General features: G+C 41.1%; 1 protein-coding gene and 1 pseudogene across 2 annotated transcripts in view; one reads left to right on the top strand and one right to left on the bottom strand.

The window, feature by feature from the left end:
• Nucleotides 1-206: 206 nt before the first annotated feature.
• The window catches only part of LOC134344330 (DOMON domain-containing protein FRRS1L), a 30,226-nt gene continuing 6,903 nt past the window's right edge, over nt 207-23,529 (top strand). The window contains exons 1-4 of one of the 2 annotated variants that reach the window (XM_063043915.1): nt 207-810; nt 8,308-8,392; nt 12,494-12,632; nt 15,161-15,281. In XM_063043915.1, the coding sequence (XP_062899985.1) occupies nt 570-810; nt 8,308-8,392; nt 12,494-12,632; nt 15,161-15,281 (586 nt within the window). In that variant the 5' untranslated portion in view covers nt 207-569. Of the gene's footprint in view, nt 811-8,307; nt 8,393-12,493; nt 12,633-15,160; nt 15,408-23,529 lie in introns of both variants that reach the window. The other variant, XM_063043914.1, reaches the window with a different exon arrangement.
• LOC134344627 (U2 spliceosomal RNA) lies at nt 1,719-1,855 on the bottom strand (annotated as a pseudogene).

Raw genomic sequence — 23,529 nt, 5'->3', positions numbered from 1 at the left:
TTCCTAGGTGTCCCTCTGCTTATTGTTGTATGGTCCAAAACTTGGCCACAAAACCATCAATTACACCATCCAAATCATTTCCATAGCATTAAAAGAGGTGGTCCCAACACCGACTTCTAATCACCGGCAGCCAACCAATGAAGGCCCTCTTTATTCCCACGCTTTGCCCTCTGCCAGTCTATCTTCAATCTTGGTGAAATCTGGAATCTGGAGCCGAGCACCCTCTGTGGAGCGAAAGGGACAATCGTCGTGCCGAGTCCTTACTGCAGTTTGCTTTTCGCTCAAACTGGCCTGCAATAAGCGCTCGGCCGACACCGAATGTTGTCCCGATTCAAGACCCCCACATCCACACAGCTCTGACTGGATTGGGCCCGTTTGGAGAGGTCAGCTCGCCCAAGGTGTCGCCGTTAACCCTCCGCGAAGGGGGGCGGAGCGCGCCCACCGACCGGGGCCGATTGCGTGCGTCAGCGCGCCTTCAGCTCTGCTGATGCTGAGACAAGCCATGGTCTGGGATTGACCCGTCCTTCGCTCATCAGATCGACATCTTTCGCCGGTTGTCTGCCGCCACGATGTCGGCGACATGGGCACTTGTCGTCTCCCTACTCGCCTGCGCTGCTGCAGCCGAGGAACCCCTGCCGGGCAGTGCGATGACGAGCGAACCCGAGCTGGAGGAGCAAGGCAGGGTGGCCTTGGAGGAGCTGGAGAAGAGCGGGCTGCAGTTGGAGGACTCGGGCGCCGCTGAGAAGCACCAGGAATCCTACAACACGTTTGCGGCGGAACTGTTGGAGCCACGTTATTGGGGGGATGAAGGTTGGTGCTGTCGTTCGGTTGTAAAAAGGAAGGATTAATTTGTGTGAGGTAAAATACATAATTCGGCCGCGTAGAAACAAGAGAAAATCTGCAGAAGCAACACACACAAAATGCTGGAGGAACTCAGCAGGCCAGCTGGAAAAGAGTACAGTTGACGTTTTGGATCGAGACCCCGGCCTGGAACATCGACTGCACTCCTTTCCATAGATGCTACCTGGCCTGCTGGGGTTCCTCCAGCATTTTGAATTTGTACGGTGTTCTGTATTTGGCAGTTCTGTTGCAGGAGGCTTTAGTCTTTTTCAGCACCAAGGGAAGTGAAATTTTCATCCATCACAGTTTATTACTCCGTCGCAACCGTTGCTCAGCGTCGGGTGTTTTGGCCTCGAGGTTTCTGATAAATTTTTGTATTTTTTAAATTCTGATTTTCGCTTTTTACCCCGCTAAATGTGATGCCTGCGGATTCATATCAGATGAAAAAGCTTGGCTACTAACTGAAAAAATATCTTATTAACAATTAGTAGCAGCAAAGATCCTAAATATGGATAATTACCAATAACAGGGGTGAAGAGATCGATAAAATTATAAGTATCCTTTTCATTCGTTGCTGCTTAATTAAAAATAAAAGCAGGAACAGGCCAATTGCCTCCTTGTGGCTGCTCAGTCATTCAGCTCAATGATGATCTTTTAATTCAGCATCAAAATCATATCCTTATTCCCTTAATAAAGAAAACTCCATTAATCCTTTTATTGCCAATCACTATTCTTTGAGGAAATCAGGTGGTAGCTTTAAATAATAATCACACTGGTTAGCAATTTTTTTTCGAATGTGTTGCTTCCTCAGAATTTTTTTTTAATGATAGACCACTTGACGCTGAACACAAATATAATTTCAGACTACTTGTATCAGGTAGGGGTTTGGAGAAACAAGAAATTAACTTTTATTGAATATAATGTATTTAATTGCATTACAGTGCTGATACTTTGCAATAGTTCAACTAAGCTACAAATACTACACTTGATCTTAGCCAAAAGGCCGAGATGTTTTGTTGATTATCTTCACTCTGTGTCTGAGGCTTCCTGCTTAAGTGTCCAACAATAATCAACCAGTATTGTTGGATTCCAGTTGCCCTGGTACTGTTTCTCCATGAAATGTCCTGGTGAAAGAGGCATTGATCCTGTAGATAGTCAGAGGCTTTTTCCCAGGGCTGAAATGGTTGCCACAAGAGGTCACAGGTTTAAGGTGCTGGGGAGTAGGTACAGAGGAGATGTCAGGAGTAAGTTTTTCACTCAGAGAGTGGTGAGTGCATGGAATGGGCTGCCGGCAACGGCAGTGGAGGCAGATACGATAGGGTCTTTTAAGAGACTTTTAGATAGGTACATGGAGCTTAGTAAAATAGAGGGCTATGGGTAAGACTAGTAATTTCTAAGGTAGAGACATGTTCGGCACAGCTTTGTGGGCCAAAGGGCCTGTATTGTGCTGTAGGTTTTCTATGTTTTTATGAAACCTTTTACCATGCTTATCAATGCTGATAACACCAAGATTTGCAGGGAAGAAGTCTGAATGGGAATGCAGAAAATGAATCTTTAGTGACATGTTGCACTTCATGGTTTTGTATGCTTGAAGCATGTTGTCAACCTGAATGCCTTTATGCAATAATCTTGAGTCCCACCAGAAGTTCCTTGAATTGCTTGTCACTGATGACCTGTTTGATTTGTGAACCAACAAAAATATCTTCCTTAATCTTGGCATCAGTTATTCTGGGAAACATCTGTCTCAAATATTGAAATTCTTCTTGGAAATTTTTGTGCCTAGTGACAGCAGATTCCATCCTTGTACTCTTAAACCCAGTAATTCTACTTTAGCCTTTGACAAACCCAGGTCTCCAGTCGGGTTATTAACACAGATTGAGTTATCCGATGAGGCTCACTCAACATAAGAGGTTCAAAATCTGGATCAATATTAGTGTCGTCATCCATTCCTGGTTTGTGCGTCACAGCATCTTCATCTGCCTCCTCAAGACTCCATGGCTCTGGTGGCTGCAGTACTGGAAGACTTTCGTCATGCGGCATAGGTCTCATGGCTGAAGGGAGATTGGGGTATTCAGTGGACTTCCTGTTTTAGCAGAGAAATCAGGCACACTGGTCAGACTGAAGTAGCAGTCTGTCACATAATCCTGCTCTCGCCATCATCGGGACAGCGAATGAAATTGACTTCTGAGCCAAGCTCTGGCATTGACAGCGCATGTTGTACAACAAATGTGAGGAGCCCTGGCTTTGTCTTGGTCATCAATTTTACACCCAAAACAGGCTTTTTTTAATAATAGGAGTTGTGCTCCATCTTTGAGATTTAAGCGTATACTCGCCGCAAATAACAGAAATTATTGCGGCTGTTGCACATTGCCAAGACATTTTACTATCACAACTACTCCTGAAAATACAAATAGTTTATTATAATGAAAAACACGCAATATGAATTATGAATATAAATAGGCAATTTCAAAAACATGGTAACACACACAAAATGCTGGAGGAACTCAGCAGGCCAGGCAGCATCTAAAGAAAAAAGTACAGTTGACATTTCGGGCCAAGACCCTTTGGCAGGCCATGTGATCGTAAATCACATAATCGCAGATCACAAATCACAGCCCAAAATCCATAAGATACACCCAAAGGTATTCAGGAAGCAAAATTTTTCTTGTCCAGTGTAATTCATCTGATGTAAAAGCAAAAGAGAGAGCATACAATGAAGCCAAAGCTAGTGGGAAGACAGAGGATAGGGAAGCTTTTAAAACTTGCAGAAGGAAACTAAGGAGGTCATTAGGAAGGAAGGATGAATTATGAGAGGAAACTGGTGACTAATATCAAAGAAGATACTAAAAGCTTTTTTAAGTATATTAAGGGTAAAAGAGATTTCAGGGTAGATATAGGATGAATAGAAAATGACACTGGAGATATTGTAATGAGAGACGTAGAGATAGCAGAGGAACTGAATGTGTATTTTGCATCAGTCTTTACAGTGGAAGACATCTGCAGTATACCGGACATTCAAGAGCGTCAGGGAAGTGAAGTATGTGCAGTGAAAATTACGACTGAAAAGGTGCTCAGGAAGCTTAATGGTCTGAGGGTGTATAAATCTCCTGGACCTGATGGAACGCACCCTCGGGTTCTGAAGGAAGTCGTTGGAGAGATTGCGGAGGCATTAACAGTGATCTTTCAAGAACTGATAGATTCTGGCATTGTACCGGATGACTGGAAAATTGCAAATGTTACTCCACTATTTAAGAAGGGTGGGAGGCAACAGAAAGGAAACTATAGACCTGTTAGTCTGACATCAGTGGTTGGAAAGTTGTTGGAATTGATTGTTAGGGATGAGATTACAGAGTACCTGGAGGGACATGACAAGATAGGCCAAAGCCAGCATGGTTTCCTGAAAGGAAGTTGCAGAATACACCTTCTGGTGCTACTTGAGCACGTCTTCAGTGATGAACCCAGGGTCATAGGGTATTTTGGGTCTTTAACCATCAGACACCCTTGACCGGGCGACCCAGCCGGGGGTGATTAACCCCCGACTTGTATCCAAGTGGCGCACTAATCCATGGATCCCCCCCTCCGGATCCACAGCCACCATGAGGCCTTTCAGCCACCTCCAGAATGTTCTTGGTGGCTCTTCTGCACTGCAGTCCTTTAACTCCGAGGAGATTTAGAGTCTGCTGTAATGAATGGCCAGCAAAGCCCCAGCACCCAACTTCGACCGGCTCACAGCAAGCTCTCCAGCCACTGCTCCAGCATTCTGTGACAACATCCGTGTATTTAGCCCTCTTGCACTCGTTGGCCTCTTCAATCCGGTCTTCTCAGGGAACAGTAAGTTCTTGCTTTGTAGACTCCGATATTAACAAATCCTGCCTGACTAACCTACTACAATTTTTTGAGGAAATTACAAGCAGGGTAGACAAAGGAGATGCAGAAGATGTGGTGTACTTGGATTTTCAGAGGGTCTTTGACAAGGTGCCACACATGAGGCTGCTTAGCAAGATAAGAGCCCATGGAATTGCAGGGAAGTTACTAGCGTGGGTGGAGCATTGGCTGATTGGCAGAAAACAGTGAGTGGGAATAAAGGAATCCTATACTGGCTGGCTCCTGGTTACCAGTGGAGTTCCACAGGGGTCGGTGTTGGGACCGCTGCTTTTTACAATGTATGTGATTTGGACTATGGGATTAATGGATTTGTGGCTAAATTTGTTGATGATACAAAGATAGGTGAAGGAGTGGGTAGTGTTGAGGAAACAAAGAGCCTGCAGAGAGAATTAAATAGTTTAGGGGAATGGGCAAAGAAGTGACAAATGAAATACAATGTTGGAAAGTGTACGGTCATGCACTTTGGTGGAAGAAATAAGTGGGCAGACTATGATTTAGATGGGGAGAAAAATCAAAATGCAGAGATGCAAAGGGACTTGGGAGTCCTCGTGCAGGATACCCTAAAGGTTAACCTCCAGGTTGAGTTGGTGGTGAAGAAGGCAAATGCAATGTTGGCATTCATTTCTAGAGGTATAGAATATGTTACGTACCCCGTAACTGGGTTGCCAAACCAGCAGAAATGGATCACTCAGTTGGAGTCTGGATTACTGGAACTAAGAAAGTTTTATTAAAGAAATAAGCAACACAGTACTCTAATCAAAAGGATAATAAATGCAACAGTTCAGCAATGATAAATACACATGTACACAGAACTAGGATAATAGGATCAATCAAGCTCTATCGTCGTCTAGGGGTAAATGACCAGTTTCAAAGTGACGCAAAGTTCAGTTCAATTGAGTTCAGTTCAGTTCAATTGAGTTCAGTTCAGTTCACAGTAATCACTGCGGTGCCGGTGGATGGGGGGGGGGGGGAGGAGAGAGAGAGCGAAAGCGAATGAATATTCAAAATGGCTTCCACACAGACCTTTGATATTCCTCGCAGTCAGCTTTCGGGCGAGCCCTTTGTTATGTCTTCTGAGGTCACCGACTGTGACCCCTCCGTTTCAGATACGATCGTTCCTCTGCAGTGAACCTGGCACCCAGGAAAGGGCAGACACACACCAGGTTCCCGCCAATCGTACCTTTCCACCCTGTGCGTCTATGGCTTGGTCCCGCGACCAGCCCTCCAAAAACTCCCACCGACTTGTTGGAGGCGCACCGCTTCCAGGGTCTCGTTACCTCGTGGTGTCGTGTGTGTCCTGCCTTAGCGAACCTGTCCCTTTTTATCCCCCTGCTGGGGTATCGCCTGTCCATCACACTTCAAACAGTTCAGGCTTCAAAAAGGAGCCGATCTTGACAGCTCTCAGACCGTGTCTCCTTCCGTTAAACTCTCCCGTCTCTTCATTAACATTTCCAAATGCTGCTCCATTGTCTTCCTTATCTCTCTTTCTCCTGAAGACAGGTGGCAGATCAACTGTTGATCCCACTGGTGCCAGCACAGGACAGTTAACATCTTAATCTATGTGTACTCTTTGTAACCCTCTTTCGTCACAAATATAAGAGCAGGGATGTGATGTTGAGGCTCTATAAGGCACTCGTGAGACCACACTTGGAGTATTATGTGCAGTTTTGGGCTCCTTATTTTGGAAAGGATATACTGACATTGGAGGGGGTTCAGAGAAGATTCACGAGAATGATTCCAGGAATGAAAGGGTTACCGTATGAGGAACGTCTGGCAGCTCTTGGGCTGTATACCCTGGAGTTCATGAGAATGAGGGGAGATCTTATAGAATCATTCTGAATGTTAAAAGGCCTGAACAGATTAGATATGGCAAAGTTATTTCCCATGTAGGGGAGTCCAGGACAAGAGGGCACCACTTCAGGATTGAAGGACGTCCATTTAGAACAGAAATGTGGAGAAATTACTTAAGTTGGAGAGTGGTAAATCCGTGGAATTTGTTGCCACAAGCGGTTGTGGAGGCCAAGGCATTGGGTGCATTTAAGGCAGAGATAGATAGGTTCTTGATTAGCCAGGGCATCAAAGGGTATGTGGAGAAGGCAGGAGAGTGGGGATGACTGGAAGAATTGAATCAGCCCAGGATTGAATGGCGGAGCAGACTCGATGGGCGGAATGGCTTACTGCTCCTTTATCTTATGGTCTTATGATAGCTGGCTGTATCAAGAACCTGTCATTTTTTTATTCTCTCAGGCTATGTCCACACTAGACCGGATAATTTTGAAAACACCGGTTTTGCGTAAAAATGATAGGCGTCCATACCAGGCATTTTTGAAAATACCTCCGTCCACATGAGAACAGATATTTGGGCGAATCTCCTCCTACTGGGCATGCGCAGGACACACAGAAAACAAGCAAAGAGGAAATGATATACTTGGTGTGTGTTGGTCCAGTTACAGACTGGAAAAACTTAAAAGGAAATTGCCAAACGAAAGACTTGGTGTGCGTTTGTCCAGAAACATTTCCGACAGCCATAGTCTCTTCACTGGTGAAAGGGACGACAGCTACAACTAAATGCAATAAGGCTTGTTACTGGGCAAAAGTGAAATTTGCTGTTACCTCATTTGTTTCCCTTTACTTTTGCCATGTCTTTGTGTATTATTTTTGCTGTATTTAACATGTGCAATAAAACGAGTTACTGGGTAAAAGTGACAATTGCATCTATTGAATGTTTGCACAAGCACTACATTAATAAAGCACCTTGTTAAATGTATAAAGCATGTGTGCTTCGGTGTTACCTTGTATTTCCATACAATGTTACATTAGGATGTTACACATCTATTGTCAGATATTGTTGTTGTGGTGCTGGAGGTCGCGTTCAAGAAAACAATGAAATGCCGTGCTGCTGCCACTATTTGTTCCGGCACATCATGACAGTGTTTTTAAAATTAGCCAGTTACCCCATACACACTGCAATGGCCAACTGGCATTTTCAGATTTAAACACTCTGGAGAGTGTTTTAGAAAAGCTCCATTTTCAGGGGAGGAAAACGCCGTTTCAGTGCGGATGGAGGGTCAAAACGAAGAGAAGAAGCTTCAGTTACAGATTTATCCAGTCTCGTGTGGACGTAGCCTAAGTCGGTACTTTATCCCTGTAAAGTCTTTTAGGTGGAGTTAGATATTTCTTTCTAGTTCTAAATAGTAAATTGTTCAGATGCAACCCCTTTTCTCTTCCAATGTATTAGTAGGGAATACATAGAGAACACTTAGCAGCAATCAGTAATGTAGCCTGCTAACATGAACTTAGTTTTCTAACTTCAGAGCAAAAGGAAAAAGTGAAATCTTTGTTTATCAATATTGTCATTTCAAACAACATTAATTTTCTACTGTACAAAGTTAGGTATAAATGCTAAGTATTTAATTCTAGTAACTATACAACTAGCTTGTTTCAGGACATTGAAAAGTTAAAATAATTTATTTACAGACTAATAACTCGATGTGCATTTAATAGATTGTTGAATCATTCATATATTGACAAACATTCATTTTTATAGTCATCACAGTAGTAGTTTATATTTTGCTTTTGCAGGTTATGCTTTCCCATCCCCTCCTCCAGTGGATCCTTTTGCAAAAATACGGGTAGATGATTGTGGAAAAACTAAAGGCTGCTTTAGGTGGGTATCTGAAGTGCATGCCTATGCCATTCCCTCTCATTCCACTCCTGAAATAGCTGCGCAGTTTTCTTTATAATCCAGTCCCTTTTGCCTTACGCCATTCACAAATACATTTGGAAAATAAATATATGAAGTCAAAGTTATAGAGACACAAGGAGAGAACAGGATTCTGGGATTTTTCTGCAACTAATACAAGAGTTTACTACATCAAAAGTTCCAAACTAATATTTTGTGACAATGCATTATAGCAACTGTGATGGTATTGGGTTTGCTAACTGTAAAGCTTTAAACTCAAATGTAGACTTTAAGATCTTTCAGATATAAATAGCTGCAAGTACTCTCACTAAAAGTAGAAACTACCCAATCTTTAAAAGCTAGTTTACTTCTCTATTTCCACAGCAAATTTAGCTGTCAGTACTCACTATTCGAGCAGTGGGGTACCATCTCCCTTCCAGGGAGAAGATACTTCCAGCTAACAAAGTAGTTTAAAGCACAGTTCATTTATTTTCAGTGATACATATTTAAATCCAAGCAAGACTCTTAAAACACAGAAAACTCAGAGGATTTCTATCTTGAATATTTGAATTCAATAATTCAATTATCTTGAATCTTGAAATACTATAAAAAATATTTCCAAATGACAGATCATTTCTAAAACACAAACTATTTCCAAAGCACAAAGCATTTCGTAAGTGCAAAGCATTAAGAATTTGTTAAACTCAGAGGATTTCCAAAACTCAGGTACAATTCTTATAAACTAAAAAGACATAGTAATAAGATGCAGAGAAACTAATCATCTTTCGCATCTACTTCTACACAGAACATCTGAAAAATACAGAGCGTGTTTGCAAAACTATTTTTAAACTTCAGATTACTGCTTTCCATTTACACTTTACATTTACAGTTCAACTATGCCATGGGTATGACAACTATAATTAATTCATGCAAAATATACCAATAGCTGCAACAATTTTAACTACAATTCTCAACACTGCAGGTCAGCAACATCTCAAAGCAATAAATCAACTTACCAAAACAAAACCAGAATGCTGGTAGAATTCAGTGGGTTAAGCAGCATCTTTGGAGGCAAATGTTATAAGTCTATGATTTGGGTTGAGGCCTTGCATATCCAGATGGAGAGACAAGAGGAAAGAATGCCAGTATACTGTATATTGTTTTGTATCCCTTTTCTTCCCTCTTGGTTCTAATGCAAAATTTTGATCTGAAATGCCAATGTCCATGTCTGCCCCACAGGTGCTGCTTGACCTGCTGAGTTTTTCCAATGTCTGTTTTCGGTTCCAGATTCCAACACTTGCTATATCTCTTGCCAACACCTCAAAGCAGTTGAGTTCTCACATTGGTTATTTGCTAAGCTGATTCTTTCTGTGCAAGACTCATTCTACTTGGGATACACTACTTTAAATCACTTTATAATTTCATCAATGCAGCAAATATGAATGTTAACTTTCAATAACATTTAAATTATGAAAAAGTTTAAATTAAGTAGATGTACACTTTTTTACCACATTGAGATTTTAAGTATTTAGAAATTAATGACAACTTAAGAAAACAAAAAGCCTAGCTTTTTAAAAAAAAATTAGAATTGCCGTACCAGTTAGAAACATAAGAGGTGCAACAATACCTTCCAGTTTGTGCTCAGAGATACAACTGAACTAAACCAAATCGTTGTATGTATAAATCTGTCTTCCCAGTCTTCTCAATGCCTTTTATTCAAGCTTCAAACTTTACACAAATTGACTTCTAAACACAAAACTGATCACAGTCAATAACTCCAAATACAAATACCTTCCAGTTGCTGCTGTTTGGAAGGGGACAACTCCTGGATAGTGGGAGTCGTTAATGATCGGTGCTGCTCACTTGAGCACCACCTTTTGAAGATATTCTTGATGGTGGGGGGCGGCGGGGCTGGTGCCATTGATGGAGCAGGTTGAGTCTGCAACCGCAGCAGCTTTTTCTGATGCTGTGCATTGAGCCTCCATACCAGGAGGTTATACAATCAGTAAGAATGCTCTCTATCGTACATCTGTATAAATTTGTTAGAGTCTTTGGTGATTAATGAAGCCTTAATGTGTGATCAAATCACAAACAAGAAAAAATCTGCGGGTGCTAGAAATCTAAGCAACACACACACAACGTGCTGGAGGAACTCAGCAGACCAGGCAACATCTATGGGGGAGGAGGGGGGAAACAGTCAACGAAACCCAGGGTTTCGCCCCAAAACGTCGACTTTTTTTTTTCGGCCTGGCCTGCTGAGTTCCTGCAGCATTTTGTCCATAATGTGTGATGTTTTTCTCTTGCGCCTTTCCATGTAGGGCATAACCTATATGATTCTTTCTTCCATGTGCTTAATTTTGTTCTTCAATCCACTGAAAGGTTCCATAATCAGGGTTCTTAACAGAGTCAGTTTGATTTAATTTGCTTGAAAATGACATTCCTACTTAAGATTCCAGATGACCTTTTAAATCAGCACCTCATATTATTTTGATAGTTTGTTTTTGTATCTTTGCACCTATAACAATTTTCCCCGTCATTCTGTTATCTCTTTCACATCGTTTCTAACTCATTCTTCCTCCATTTTGTGGCAAATTTCTCACATCCCTTACCTAATGACTGGTTAATTCCAGGTTTGAGCTGGCTTGTCTTTGCAAGTAAACGGGTAACTGATTGTACCAATGGTTAGTCCATATAAAGGTCACTTTAATGATGAAACATTTGCTCCTCATCTCAGTTCACCGTGTCTCCTTAGGTAATTACAAACTGAAGATCAGTGTAGAAGTTAACAGAAATCCAGCACATACAGCTTGCATATTAAGTATGCAGTTACACAACCCTTAACTAATCTAGTCAGGCTTTCCATCTTACCTAAGTTTCCAATTTTACTAACATTAACAAGTAAAAGATCAAGAGGGGTTTATTTGACACCATTTTCTCTGTCTTCTGCTCCTTTGGTTCTTTTGACTTTTCATGATATTCAGTGGTACCTTGTGTTGCAGCGAAGAATGGTATGATATGGAGAAATCATGGCTCCCATCCTTTATTCTCCATTTCTACCTGCTCCTTCTCATTTATTCTCACCTCTTCATTTTCTGGCAGTCTTTCCCATTTATTTTACTTTATTCTCTATTGCATGCGAAACCTTCTATGATCCTGTTCATTTATCCACATCAGATCAGGTTTATGGTGGGAGCCATATTTTCTCCATACCATACCATAAATGGAAATCTTTGTTGCAGCATGTGTTAAGGACCATATGGACATTGATTGTGGGAACTTTCAGGATTGAAGAGCAAAGTTAAGCGCACAGAAGAATCATATAGGTTTAGCCCTACAGGGGAAGGCAGGAAGGGAAACAGATTAAAGACGTCACACACAAAGGCACACTAGTGGTTATACTTCATTAGGAATTTGAGGAAATTTGGCAATCACCAAAGACTCGAGCAAATTTATTCAGATCTACAGTACCATGGAGAGCGTTCTGACTCAATGCACAGCGTCAAAAAAAAGCTACATTGGGTTGTAGGCTCAGCCTGCTCCATCATGGGCACTAGCCTCCCCACCATCAAGGACACCTTCAGAAGGTGGTGATACAAGAAGGCAGCATCCATCATTAAGGACCCTCACCATCCAAGATGTGCCCTGTTCTCATTAGTACCATCAGGGAGGAGGTGCAGGAACCTGAGGACATATACTCAAGCTAATTTTATGCTTTGTGAGATATTAGTTTAGAGATTATTACTCTTAAGAAAAGGACTATTATTATAACTCTTATCCAGATTCTGTAACATGTATCACTTTTATTCTCTTTATCTTGGGAATCCTGAGACTTTTATATTTGAATGAAGAATGGCAATAGACTACTTAAAAACATTTTACAGATATTGTAAAACTCTTTGAAACTCAGGGTAAATATAATCCTTTTGCAATGTTGTGTAAGCTAACCATGAAGTATGAGGCTATGTTTAGAAGATAAGTGTGGTAAATGTTCAAACTTACAAATTATATCCCTATAAAATGATTTAAAGAATCAGATGAAGGAATGTGATTTGTATGTTGTATGAAGATATTCTGTTCCTATTACAGGTACGGGAAACCTGGCTGTGATGCAGACACATGTGATTACTTCCTCAGTTATCGCAGAATAGGTGCTGATGTTGAATTTGAATTAAGTGCTGACACTGATGGTTGGGTTGCAGTTGGATTCTCATCTGACAAACTGATGGTAAACCAGCTCACCCACATGTTTAATAGAAATATGGATGAAATGTGAGAAATAAATACGTAAACATTTTATAATTTTTCATTATTAATAAAGTAATGCAAATAAATGAATTATTCCTCAGGGTTTAAAGATACATTGTCTATAATGTTATCTTTCCAAAATAATGAACAGTTTCAAAGGTTCAACTTAATGTCAGAGAAATGTACACAATGTACATCCTGAAATGTTTTTTCTCACAAAACATCCAAGAAAACAGAAAAGTGCCCCAAAGAATGAATGACAGTTAAACGCAAGAACTCCAACCCCCCCCCCAGCACGTAAGCAGCAGCGAGCAACAATCCCCCCTCCCCCCACCGGCAAAACAAAAAGCGCACCTGCTACTGACCACAAGCATGAGCTAAGTGATAGCAAAGACACAGTCCTTGCAGTTACCCCAAAGACTATCGCAATTCATCCAGCATTTGGCAACCCACAGATTCTCTCTCTCCCTGGCAAGGGAGAGGGAGGTGTCCTCCATTTTCACAGTGAGCAGGAGACATAACGACAACCCGCTGCTTTATGCTGTTTAAAAAGTCCTTTTTGTAGCCTTTTACAAGCTCTGTGCCCAAAGATCGCAAAGATCTCGGGTCTTTGGGCCCACAGTGAAAGATTTTCTGGCCTTCCTGATGACACATGAGTCTCCTGCTATGACACTAACCCTCGATCGGCCCAACTCCGGAGCCCCGTGATCTTAGGCTTCCAAACACTAGGCTGCCTCTCAGGCCTACCCCTTGACCAGTCCTGTGACCCCAAGAATGGATCCCATTCCCACAAAGAACCAAAGTCAGCGTGTAACTCCAGGTCAGGGTCTTCAAAAGAACCCTGAAAGGGAAAAATAAAGATATTAAAGGTGGAAATAGAACTGTTTCTGAAGATGCAAACAAAGGACTCGCCGTTTAGCACCATCTTAACACCACCTCCATCTCAGTCTCAGTCTGACTGAGACTCAGTCCCCTAGATTTTGTTTTAATAAAAAAAACATGAAGATAGATAATTAGATAATGCAAACTGGGGCCTTGGTATTTGCTGAATACAAGTGGCTTCTGTTATCAAGTTCAAATTCAGTTGTCATTCAACCACACACAGGAATACAGCCAAAAGAAACTGTTCCTCCGGGGCCAAGGTGTAAAACATAGTACCAATAGTCACACACAGCACATATAGCCTATATAGTTAATGGCATTTTGTGCAGATATGCATGAGCTGGTGAAGTGTTTCATTGCAGAAGGATCACATTTGAGCATTCATATGCTACCATCACCTAACATTTCTCATGGACAGATTAACCACAACTGATAGTACTGATCTATGTGAGAAAATGTAGGGAGTATATATAAAGTACCCATACCTTCAGGATATGTTAGTCATCATACAGTATATTTAGGGCTCATTAAAATGTTGTAGTTGTAGATGTACAGCCTGAAGTGGCACATTTTTCAGCATAGCAGCACAGACAAAAGTTTCAACTTCCATTCTTCGAACCACAAATAGCTGATGCTTAGTGGCATCACTCGGCTAGCCAGTTGAAAGCTCCACATTACACAGCATCTCCTGCATATCTGCACACTTTGTCAACATATTTAATATTGCCTTGAAGCATAAAGTTTTGAAGTTATATGGAGAGAAACTATCCTTGTCCATGCTGATTTTTTTTGCCCATCCACACTAATCCCATCTGGCTGTATTAAGTCCATATCCTTCTATGTCCTGCCTATTTAAGTGCCTGCCAGAATCTTATCTCTTCTGGCTGCAAATTTCAGATCACTATGTAAAAATAATTACCATCAAATCCACGCTTAAAACTACTTTTTCCTCACCAAACTGATACCCTTTCATTTTTTTGACCTTCATATCATGAGAAAAAAAGTTCTAATTATCTATACTCTCTGGAGCACAACCACACCCTTCATATAGTGTGGTGATCAGAACTGCACATAATACTCCCAGGTATGGTGCAACCACCCTTTGTAGACTTGTAACATAAAATCTCAGCCTTCATGTTCTGTACCTTGACTACTGTAGACCAAACATGCCACATGCCTTCATCACCATCCTTTTAACTTGTGTGGCAGTTTCTGGGAAATGTGCACTTCAACCTCACAGTCCCACTATTCATCAGTATTCCTTGGTGCCTTACGATTTATTGTGTATGTCCTGCCTCTATTTAATTTCCCAAAATATATCACGTCACGCTTCTTGGAATTCTATCTGTGAATCCATCCATCTATTTTTTTATATTCTGCTATAGCCTTGGATAACCTTCCTTACTATCTGGAATACCAACAACTTCCATATAATTCCAATTTACAAAATGTACTGCCTACATTTACATCTATGTCATTAATATGAATCACAAACAAGAATTGCAGCACTGATGTCTGCAGTCCAGTACTGGTTACAGACTTCCAGTCAGTAAAGCATGTATACAGTGTACAATGTGATATCTCTATTGATTTGAATGCAGAAATGTTCTTATTTTTTTCTTGTAGGGCGGTGATGATGTAATGGCTTGTGTTCATGATGACAATGGCAGAGTTCGAATCCAACACTTTTATAATGTTGGACAATGGGCAAAAGAAATAAAAAGAAATCCAGCCAGAGATGAAGAAGGTATTTTTGAGGACAACCGAGTAACTTGTCGATTTAAACGACCTGTGTATGTTCCTAGAGATGAAACAATTATCGACCTTCATTTGAGCTGGTATTACTTATTTGCATGGGGTCCTGCCATACAAGGTATGTCAGCATTTTAAATGTTATAGGAATATTATAATAAGTAATTAACATTAGCTTATCAATAATATCTTAATATTTCTACATATCTAATTACAAGTACAATTACATAGTGTGCAATTCATTCAGACCATTTTAAAAGGATTTACAGATTTCATTGTCTATTCAAATATCGCAAATCTATAGATATCCAATGATAGCAATTCTTTTGATATTATATCATCAATTCAAAATATTTTGAAATGAGGCCAATTATTTTAATAAAGTATTTTTCTACTTTTTGCCTTACAAGGTGCAAAACAAAGGCGCGCCACCTGTCACACAGACCGTAGGTGGCCGTTGACTCAAAGAATTCATCCGCCCTTTGACAGGTTTTGTTTTCAGTCCTGCTGGGTGCCTACACACCCTCCTCCCTGGTTAACCAAAGTGCACCGGGGTGTGCCGGTTGAGTCGCCGACAACCTGACCCGAGACAGGTAGTACTGGGCTACGTGGTACCAGTAGCAAAGCAAAGCCCTGACCTGACTCCAGAGTGGAAAGCGGCCAGTGAGTGAGTGGGCCAGTGAAGGAGTGGAGCTTTGAGGCTTTGACTCGAAAGATTCTGGCAGTTTTGGCAGTTGGTCTGTGCAATCAAGTCAATCAAGATTTGAGTAGATCAGCAGAAAGCTGTTGATTAGACAATCAAGATTTGAATAGCTCAGACTCAGCAGAAAGCAGCTGATTGGGCAATTGAAGTCAGGTGACCAAGCGGTCTGAAAAGCTCAAACAGATAAATAGAGGGATAGCTCAAGCGAAGTGGCCAGTGGAAAGTGGCCAGTGAAGGAGTAGAGCTTGGAGGCTTTGACTCGAAGAGAGGGAGGACAAGCTAGCTCGCAGTTAGTTTTTACAATGTCTCCTGAGATGGTGATGTGCCTCTCATGTGAGATGTGGCAGTCTTGGGGGAACTCCTCTCTCCCGCAGAGTCACATCTGCCAGAAGTGCATACAGCTGGGCGATCTGGAAGACCGTGTAAGGGATCTGGAGCAGCAGCTGGATGACCTTCGACTCATAAGGGAGAATGAGGCAGTCATAGATGAGAGCTACAGGGAGGTAGTCACACCTAGGCTGTCAGAAGCAGGTCATTGGGTGACAGTCAGAGGGGGGAAAGCGAAGGTGAGCAGACAGGTAGTGCAGAGCACCCCTGTAGCCATTCCCCTGAATAATAAGTTTACCGTCCTGGATACTGTTGGCGGGGACGACTGACCAGGTGTGAGCCACGGTGGCAGGGCCTCCGGCACTGAGTCTGACCCTGTGGTGCAGAAGGGTGGGACGGAGAAGAGGAGAGCTGTCGTCTTTGGAGACTCTATAGTCAGGGGAGCAGACAGGAGATTTTATGGACGTGAGAAGGACACCCGCATGGTTTGTTGCCTCCCAGGTGCCAGGGTCCGGGATGTCTCTGACCGGGTGCACGACATCCTGGTACGAGAGGGAAAGCAACCAGAAGTCGTGATACATGTTGGGACCAACGACATAGCCAGGAAGAGGAATGAGGTCCTGAAGTGTGAGTTTCGGGAACTAGGCAGAAGGCTGAAGAACAGGACCTCAAGGGTGGTGTTCTCAGGATTGCTGCCAGTGCTACGTGACAGAGATGGTAAGAATTGGAGGAGATGGCAGTTGAATGAGTGCTGAGGAGTTGGTGCAGGGAGCAGGGTTTTAGATTTTTAGATCATTGGGATCTCTTCTGGGGAAGGTGGGACCTGTACAGATTGGATGGGTTGCACCTGAACTTGAGGGGGAGCAATATCCTTGCAGGTAGGTTTGCTAGCATGGTTCGGGAGGGTTTAAACTAATTTGCGCAGGGAATGGGACCCAGAGCGATAGAGCAGTGAAAGAAGTGCATGAAGTAAAGCCAGATCTAACATACAGAGAGGCTTTGAGGAAGGTGAAGCAGAATAAACGGTGTGAAGACAGTAAGGTAGAAGGGCTGAAATGTGTGTACCTCAAAGCAAGAAGCAACAGGGACGAAGGTGATGAACTGAGAGCTTGGATACATACGTGGAATTATGATGTAGTGGCCATTACAGAGACTTGGCTGGCACCAGGGCAGGAATGGATTCTCAATATTCCTGGATTATTACCTGTACTATATTCCTATAGTACCGCTAGAAAATGAGGCAGGAGAAATAATAATGGGGGACAAGGAGATGGAAGATGAGCTGAATGAATATTTTGCATCAGTCTTCACTGTGAAAGACACTAGCAGTGCGCCAGATGTTGTAGTGTGTGAAGGAAGAGAAGACGGTGCAGTTACTGTTACAAGGGAGAAGGTGCTCAAAAAGCTGAAAGACTTAAAACTACACAAGTCACCCAGAACAGATGAACTACACCCTGGGGTTCTGAAAGAGGTAGTGTTAGAGATTCTGGCAGCATTAGAAATGATCTTTCAAAAATCATTGGAATCTGGCATGGTGCCAGAGGATGCAAAATTGCAAATATCATTCCACTCTTTAAAAAAGGAAAAAGGCACAGCCGAAAGGAAATTATAGACCAGTTAGTTTGACCTCAGTGGTTGGGAAGATGTTGAGAGTCAAGAGGTAAGGACGAAGTGATGGAGTACTTGGTGACACATGACAAGATAGGACAAAGTCAGCATGGTTTCCTTAAGGGAAAATCCTGCCTGACGAACCTGTTGGAATTCTTTGAGATTACAAGTAGGATAGATAAAGGGGATGCAGTTGATGCTGTATATTTGGACTTTCAGAAGGCTTTTGACAAGGTGCCACACATGACGCTGCTTACTAAGTTAAGAGCTCATGGTGTTACAGGAAAGTTACTAAGATGCTTAGAGCTGATTGCAAGAAGGCAAGTGAGTGGAAATGAAAGGATCCAAGTCTGGTTGGGTGCCAGTGACTAGTAGGGTTCTGCAGGGATCGATGTTGGGCCCACTTCTTTTTATGCTGTATATAAATGATTTAGATGATGAAATAGATGGCTTTGTTGCCAAGTTTGCAGATGATACGAAGATTGGTGGAGGGGCAGGTAGTGTTGAGGAAATGGGTAGGATGCAGAATGAATTAGACAGCAAGAAAGTGGCAAATTAAGTATAATGTTGGAAAATGCATGGTCATGCACTTTAGGGTAGAAATAAATGTTCAGACTATTTTCTAAACAAGAAGAAAATCCAAAAGTCTGAGATGCAAAGGGACTTGGGAGACCTTGTGCAGAACACCCTAAAGGTTAACTTGCAGGTTGAGTCTGTGGTGAGGAAGGCAAGTGCAATGTTAGCATTCATTTCAAGAGGTCTAGAATACAAGAGCAGGGATGTGATGCTGAGGCTTTATAAGGCTGTGGTGAGGCCTCACCTTGAGTACTGTGTACAGTTTTGGGCTCCTTATCTTAAAAGAGGTGTGTTAGCATTGGAGAGGGTCCAGAGGTGGATTAGAAAGATGATTCCAGGAATGAAAGGGTTATCATATGAGGAACGTTTGATGGCTCTGGGTCTGTACTCACTGGAATTTAGAAGGATGAGGGGGGAATCTCATTGAAACCTTTTGAATGTTGAAAGGACTGGACAGAGTAGATGTGGAAAGGATGTTTCCCCTGGTAGGAGAGTCTAGGACGAGGGCACAGCCTTAGGATAGAGGGGCATCCATTCAAAACAGGGCAGAGAAATTGCTTTTGGCAGAGGCTGGTGAATTTGTGTAATTTGTTGCCACATGCGGACGTGGAGGCCAGGTTGTTGGGTATATTTAAGGCAGAGATTGATGGGTTCTTGATTGGACATGGCATCAAAAGTTATGGAGAGTAAGGCCGGGAACTGGGGTTGAGGAGGAGAAAAAAAGGATCAGCCATGATTAAATGGCGGAGCAGACTCGATGGGCCAAATAGCCTAATTCTGCTCCTATGTCTTATGGTCTTATTCCATCTGCCACTTTGCCCATTCTCCCAACCTGTCCAGGTCCTTCTCTACACTCCCTGCTTCCTCAACACTGCCTGGCCCTCTAACTATCTGTGTATTGTCTGGAAATATGACTACAAAGCCACCAAATCCGTCATCCAAATCATTGACATGTAATGTCAAACAGAAGCAGTGGTAACTCTGAACCATACAGAACATCACTAGTCACTGACAGCCAACTTATTCCCATTATTCCCACGCTTGCCTATCAGCCAGTCTTCTATCCATGCTGGTACCTTTCCTGTAACATAATGGGTTCTTATCTTGTTAAGCAGCCTCAGTCTGGCACCTTGTCGTAGGCCTTGTGAAAATCCAAGCTAACAATATCCAATGACTCCTTTGTTCTATCTTGCCTATCATTTCCTCAAAGAATTCCAACGTCAGGCAAGATTTCCCCTTAAGGAAACTAAGCTCACTTTAGCCTACTTTATCATATGCCTCCAAGTATCCCAAAATCTCATCCTTAATAAGGGACTCTGACATTTTCCCAACCACTGAAGTCAGGCTGACTGGCCTGTGAGTTACTTTTTTCTGCCTTCCTCCCTTCCTGAAGAGTGGAGTGGCCTTTGGAATTTTCTAGTCCTCCAGAACTATTCCAGAATCTAGTGATTCTTGAAAGTTCATTATTAATGTCTCCACAATCTCCGCAGCTATCTCTTTTGAAAGAGATAGGTAAAGCTGAAATCTACCTTCAGAGCTTTTAGCTTCCTAAGTACCCTCTTCTAAGTAGCAATAACATTCGCTTCTGCCTGTTGACAGTTGAATTTCTGGCATACTGCAAGTGTCTTCCACAGTGAAAACTGATGTAAAATACCTGTGTTCATTTGTCCCCCATTACTACCTCTCCAATGTAATTTCCAGCAATCCTATATTCACTCTTGCCTCTTTTAGTCTTCATATATCTGAAAAAAAATTGGTATCCTCTTTAATATTTTTGGCTAGCTTACCCTCATATATCATCTTTTCTCTCCTTATGTTTTTTTTAGTTGCCTTTTGTTCGTTTTTAAGCTTCCCAAATCTCTAACTTCAAACTAATCTTTGCTGTATTATATGTCCTCTCTTTTGCTTTTATATGGGCTTTGACTACTCTTGTCAGCTGCAGTTGTGTTATCCTGCCTTCAGAATACTTCCTGTGGGATGTATACGTCCTGTACCTTCCAAAATGTTCCCAGAAATTCCAGCCATTGCTGCTGTGCCTTCGTTACTGCTAGTGTTCCTTTTCAAACATTTTTGGTCAGCTCCTTTCTTTCTTGCCTCTGTAATTCCCTTTACTCCACTGTAATACTGATACACCTAACTTTAGCTGCTGCTTCTCAAATTGCAGGGTGGATCACTGACCCCTTAGGGTTTCTCTACCTAAACTCTCTAATCAGTTCCAATTCATTGTACAACACTCAATCCAGAATAGTTGATCCCTTAGTGGGCTTAACCACAAGCTCCTCCAAAAAGCCATCTCATAGGCATTCTAGATGTTTTCCCTCTTGGGATCCAGCACCAACCTGATTTTCCCAATCTATCCACATACTGAAATCCCCTATGACTATTGTAACATTGTCTTTTTGACATACATTTTCCATCTCCTCTTATAATTTGTAGACCTCCTCTTTACTACTGTTTGGGGGTTCTGTATATAACTTCCATCAGGGTCTTTTACCCTTGCAGTTCCTTAGCTCTACCTACAACAATTCAAACTTTCCAATCTTATGCACCTCTTTCTAATGATTTGATTTGATTCTTTTATTAACATGAATTATATTGAACATATTATAATAAAATTACATAGCATTGTAACTTTTCTGTTATCAGACTAATCGTCCAGAAAAAAAAACAAGTGCTCAGATTAAAGAAATAGGTTATTATTCAGAAACTTATACTTTCACGAAAATATTAGTTCATCAGAAATATGAGGAAGGTGCAACACATCTTGTTCTTGTGTGTTGTCTAAATTCTTTATAGGTTTTATATAATCTCCCATCTCTATCATAAAATGGTTTCATACATTGGACAAAGACCTAACTCCTAACTTTCTCATGCTTCACATGACTATTAAGATTTATGGTAATTCTGAAATGATAGACAAAGCACTAATGCTGCCATCTTCAAAAAGAATCAGTTTCCCATTGCTGTACTGTAGAGATTGAGTTTTAACAATATTATCCTGTCCATTACAAGCTTAGAGATTGAAGCTTAAATTTCTATTTATGGTCATATCAGTTGAGCTGGCCAATGTTCAGTTTAATCATAATGGAAAATTCAGAAACCATATGCACCTACTTGCAGAAACACAAAGCACATATTTTTGTGGTTTAAACTAAATTTGATTATAGGTGATGTTGACTAATCTTCAAGGGTTACAGAACATTATTATTGCTTGGCGTCACAGATAATTTCATAACCCATTGAATCATCTTTGCAGTGCCATCATACTATTATTTATCAATTACAATCAAATGTTCTCAGAAAATCAATTGAAATTTTACAGCAAAGGCACTAATTGTTTTAAGGTAAAAATTGCAAAACACACTATTGGGTAACCTTTGGTAATTAGTCTTGATATTCTGCTTTCCTTATCTCTTTCAATATTTTTATTATTAATTTTACATATAGAGTACAAGAAAAAAAATATCAATACATTATACTAAATCGCATATAAAGACTCCTAACCCTATAATCATACAGATTGATTAATTTGTAACATTGAAGTATAGTAATTTTATTATATAAAAAATCTAACCCACTACCAAGACCGAAGCTGATTAATAAAGAGGGAAAAAAATTATTAGTCATCATCTGTGCTTTAACAGCAAATCAAAGGTTTTGAAAGTAATTCAAAAAAGGTCCCCACAATGTTTGAAAGTCTTCGCTAGATTCAGAGATTAAACATCGAATCTTCTCTAAATTTAAACATGACATCACATCACGTAACCATTGAGCGTGAATAGAAGGGGCCGCATCTTTCCATTTAAACAAGAGTGTCCTCCTGGCCATAAGAGACACAAAAGCCAAAATGTGCAAGTCAGATGACTCCAAAATAATATCCTTTCCTCCAACGATACCAAATAAAGCAGTTAAAGGATTAGGCTTAAAGTTTACTTTGAAAAATATCGAGCAAGTTTGAAATACTTCTTTCTAATATTTTCCAAGACTCAGACATGTCCAAAACATATGAATGATTGAAGCTTCTCCATTATTACATTTATCACAATACGGAGATATATCTAAATAAAAACGAGACAACTTATCCTTGGTTATATGGGCCCTATGGACCACTTTAAATTTAAATTAAATTTCCTTATTCAAATATTCAACCTTACTGCAATTACTTGGTTAAGCAAAATTAATGTTGAAAGTCCACAAATGGATATTCTGAAAATCTGAAATTAAAACAGAAAATGTAGGAAACACTAAGAAATGAAAAGAAAAAGTGGAGTTATCAATATGATGAAGGGATTTTGACCTGAAACATTAATTTATTTTCTATTTCTTAAGTTACTTCCTGCCCTACTGCATGATTCCAGCAGTTTGCATTTCAGTTGAAAGTTGTTATCAGACTGATTTCCTTTTTTAGGTTTGTTCACAGGATGTGGACATTGCTGGCAAGTCTAGTATTTGTTGTCGATGGAAGACTGGATATTTTGGAAGGGAGTCGAGGTTCAGGATTCACGATTGTTTCATGTCACTTCCAGTACATAAGTGTAAAAGAGAACGAAATAATTATTGTTACTCCGGATCCAATGCAGCACAAAAAAAAACACTGTAAGATAAAGAACACAATAAATATAAGTACGCAGGTTAGCTTATAAGCATTGATGTCCATAAAGTGACACTAGGCACAATTACATCTACATAATGTGATTGACAGGAAATTATAAAGTAGTAGTGTTTGGGGGTGTAGAGGGTGGGTTAATGGCTGGAGGAGTTGATCAGACTTACTGCTTGGGGAAAGTAACTGTTTTTGAATCTGGTGGTCCTGGTGTGGATGCTACGTAGCCTCCTCCTTTATGGCACTGAGGCAAACAGCCCATGAGCAGGGTAGATGAGATCCTTCTTTAAATTACTGCCCCTTTTCCAGCACCTTTTTGTGTATATATACTTTTGAGCAGGTAGGCTGGTGCCACTGATGTGTTGGACAGTCTTAGCTACCCATTATAGAGTCTTCCTGTCCACTGCAGTGCAGTTTCCATACCAT

The sequence above is a fragment of the Mobula hypostoma genome, chromosome 3 (genome assembly GCF_963921235.1).
Source record: "Mobula hypostoma chromosome 3, sMobHyp1.1, whole genome shotgun sequence".
NCBI classification, from domain to species: Eukaryota; Metazoa; Chordata; class Chondrichthyes; order Myliobatiformes; family Myliobatidae; genus Mobula; species Mobula hypostoma.
The sequence above is the reverse complement of the archived record's forward strand: the minus strand, read 5'-3'. Positions and strand labels throughout refer to the sequence as shown.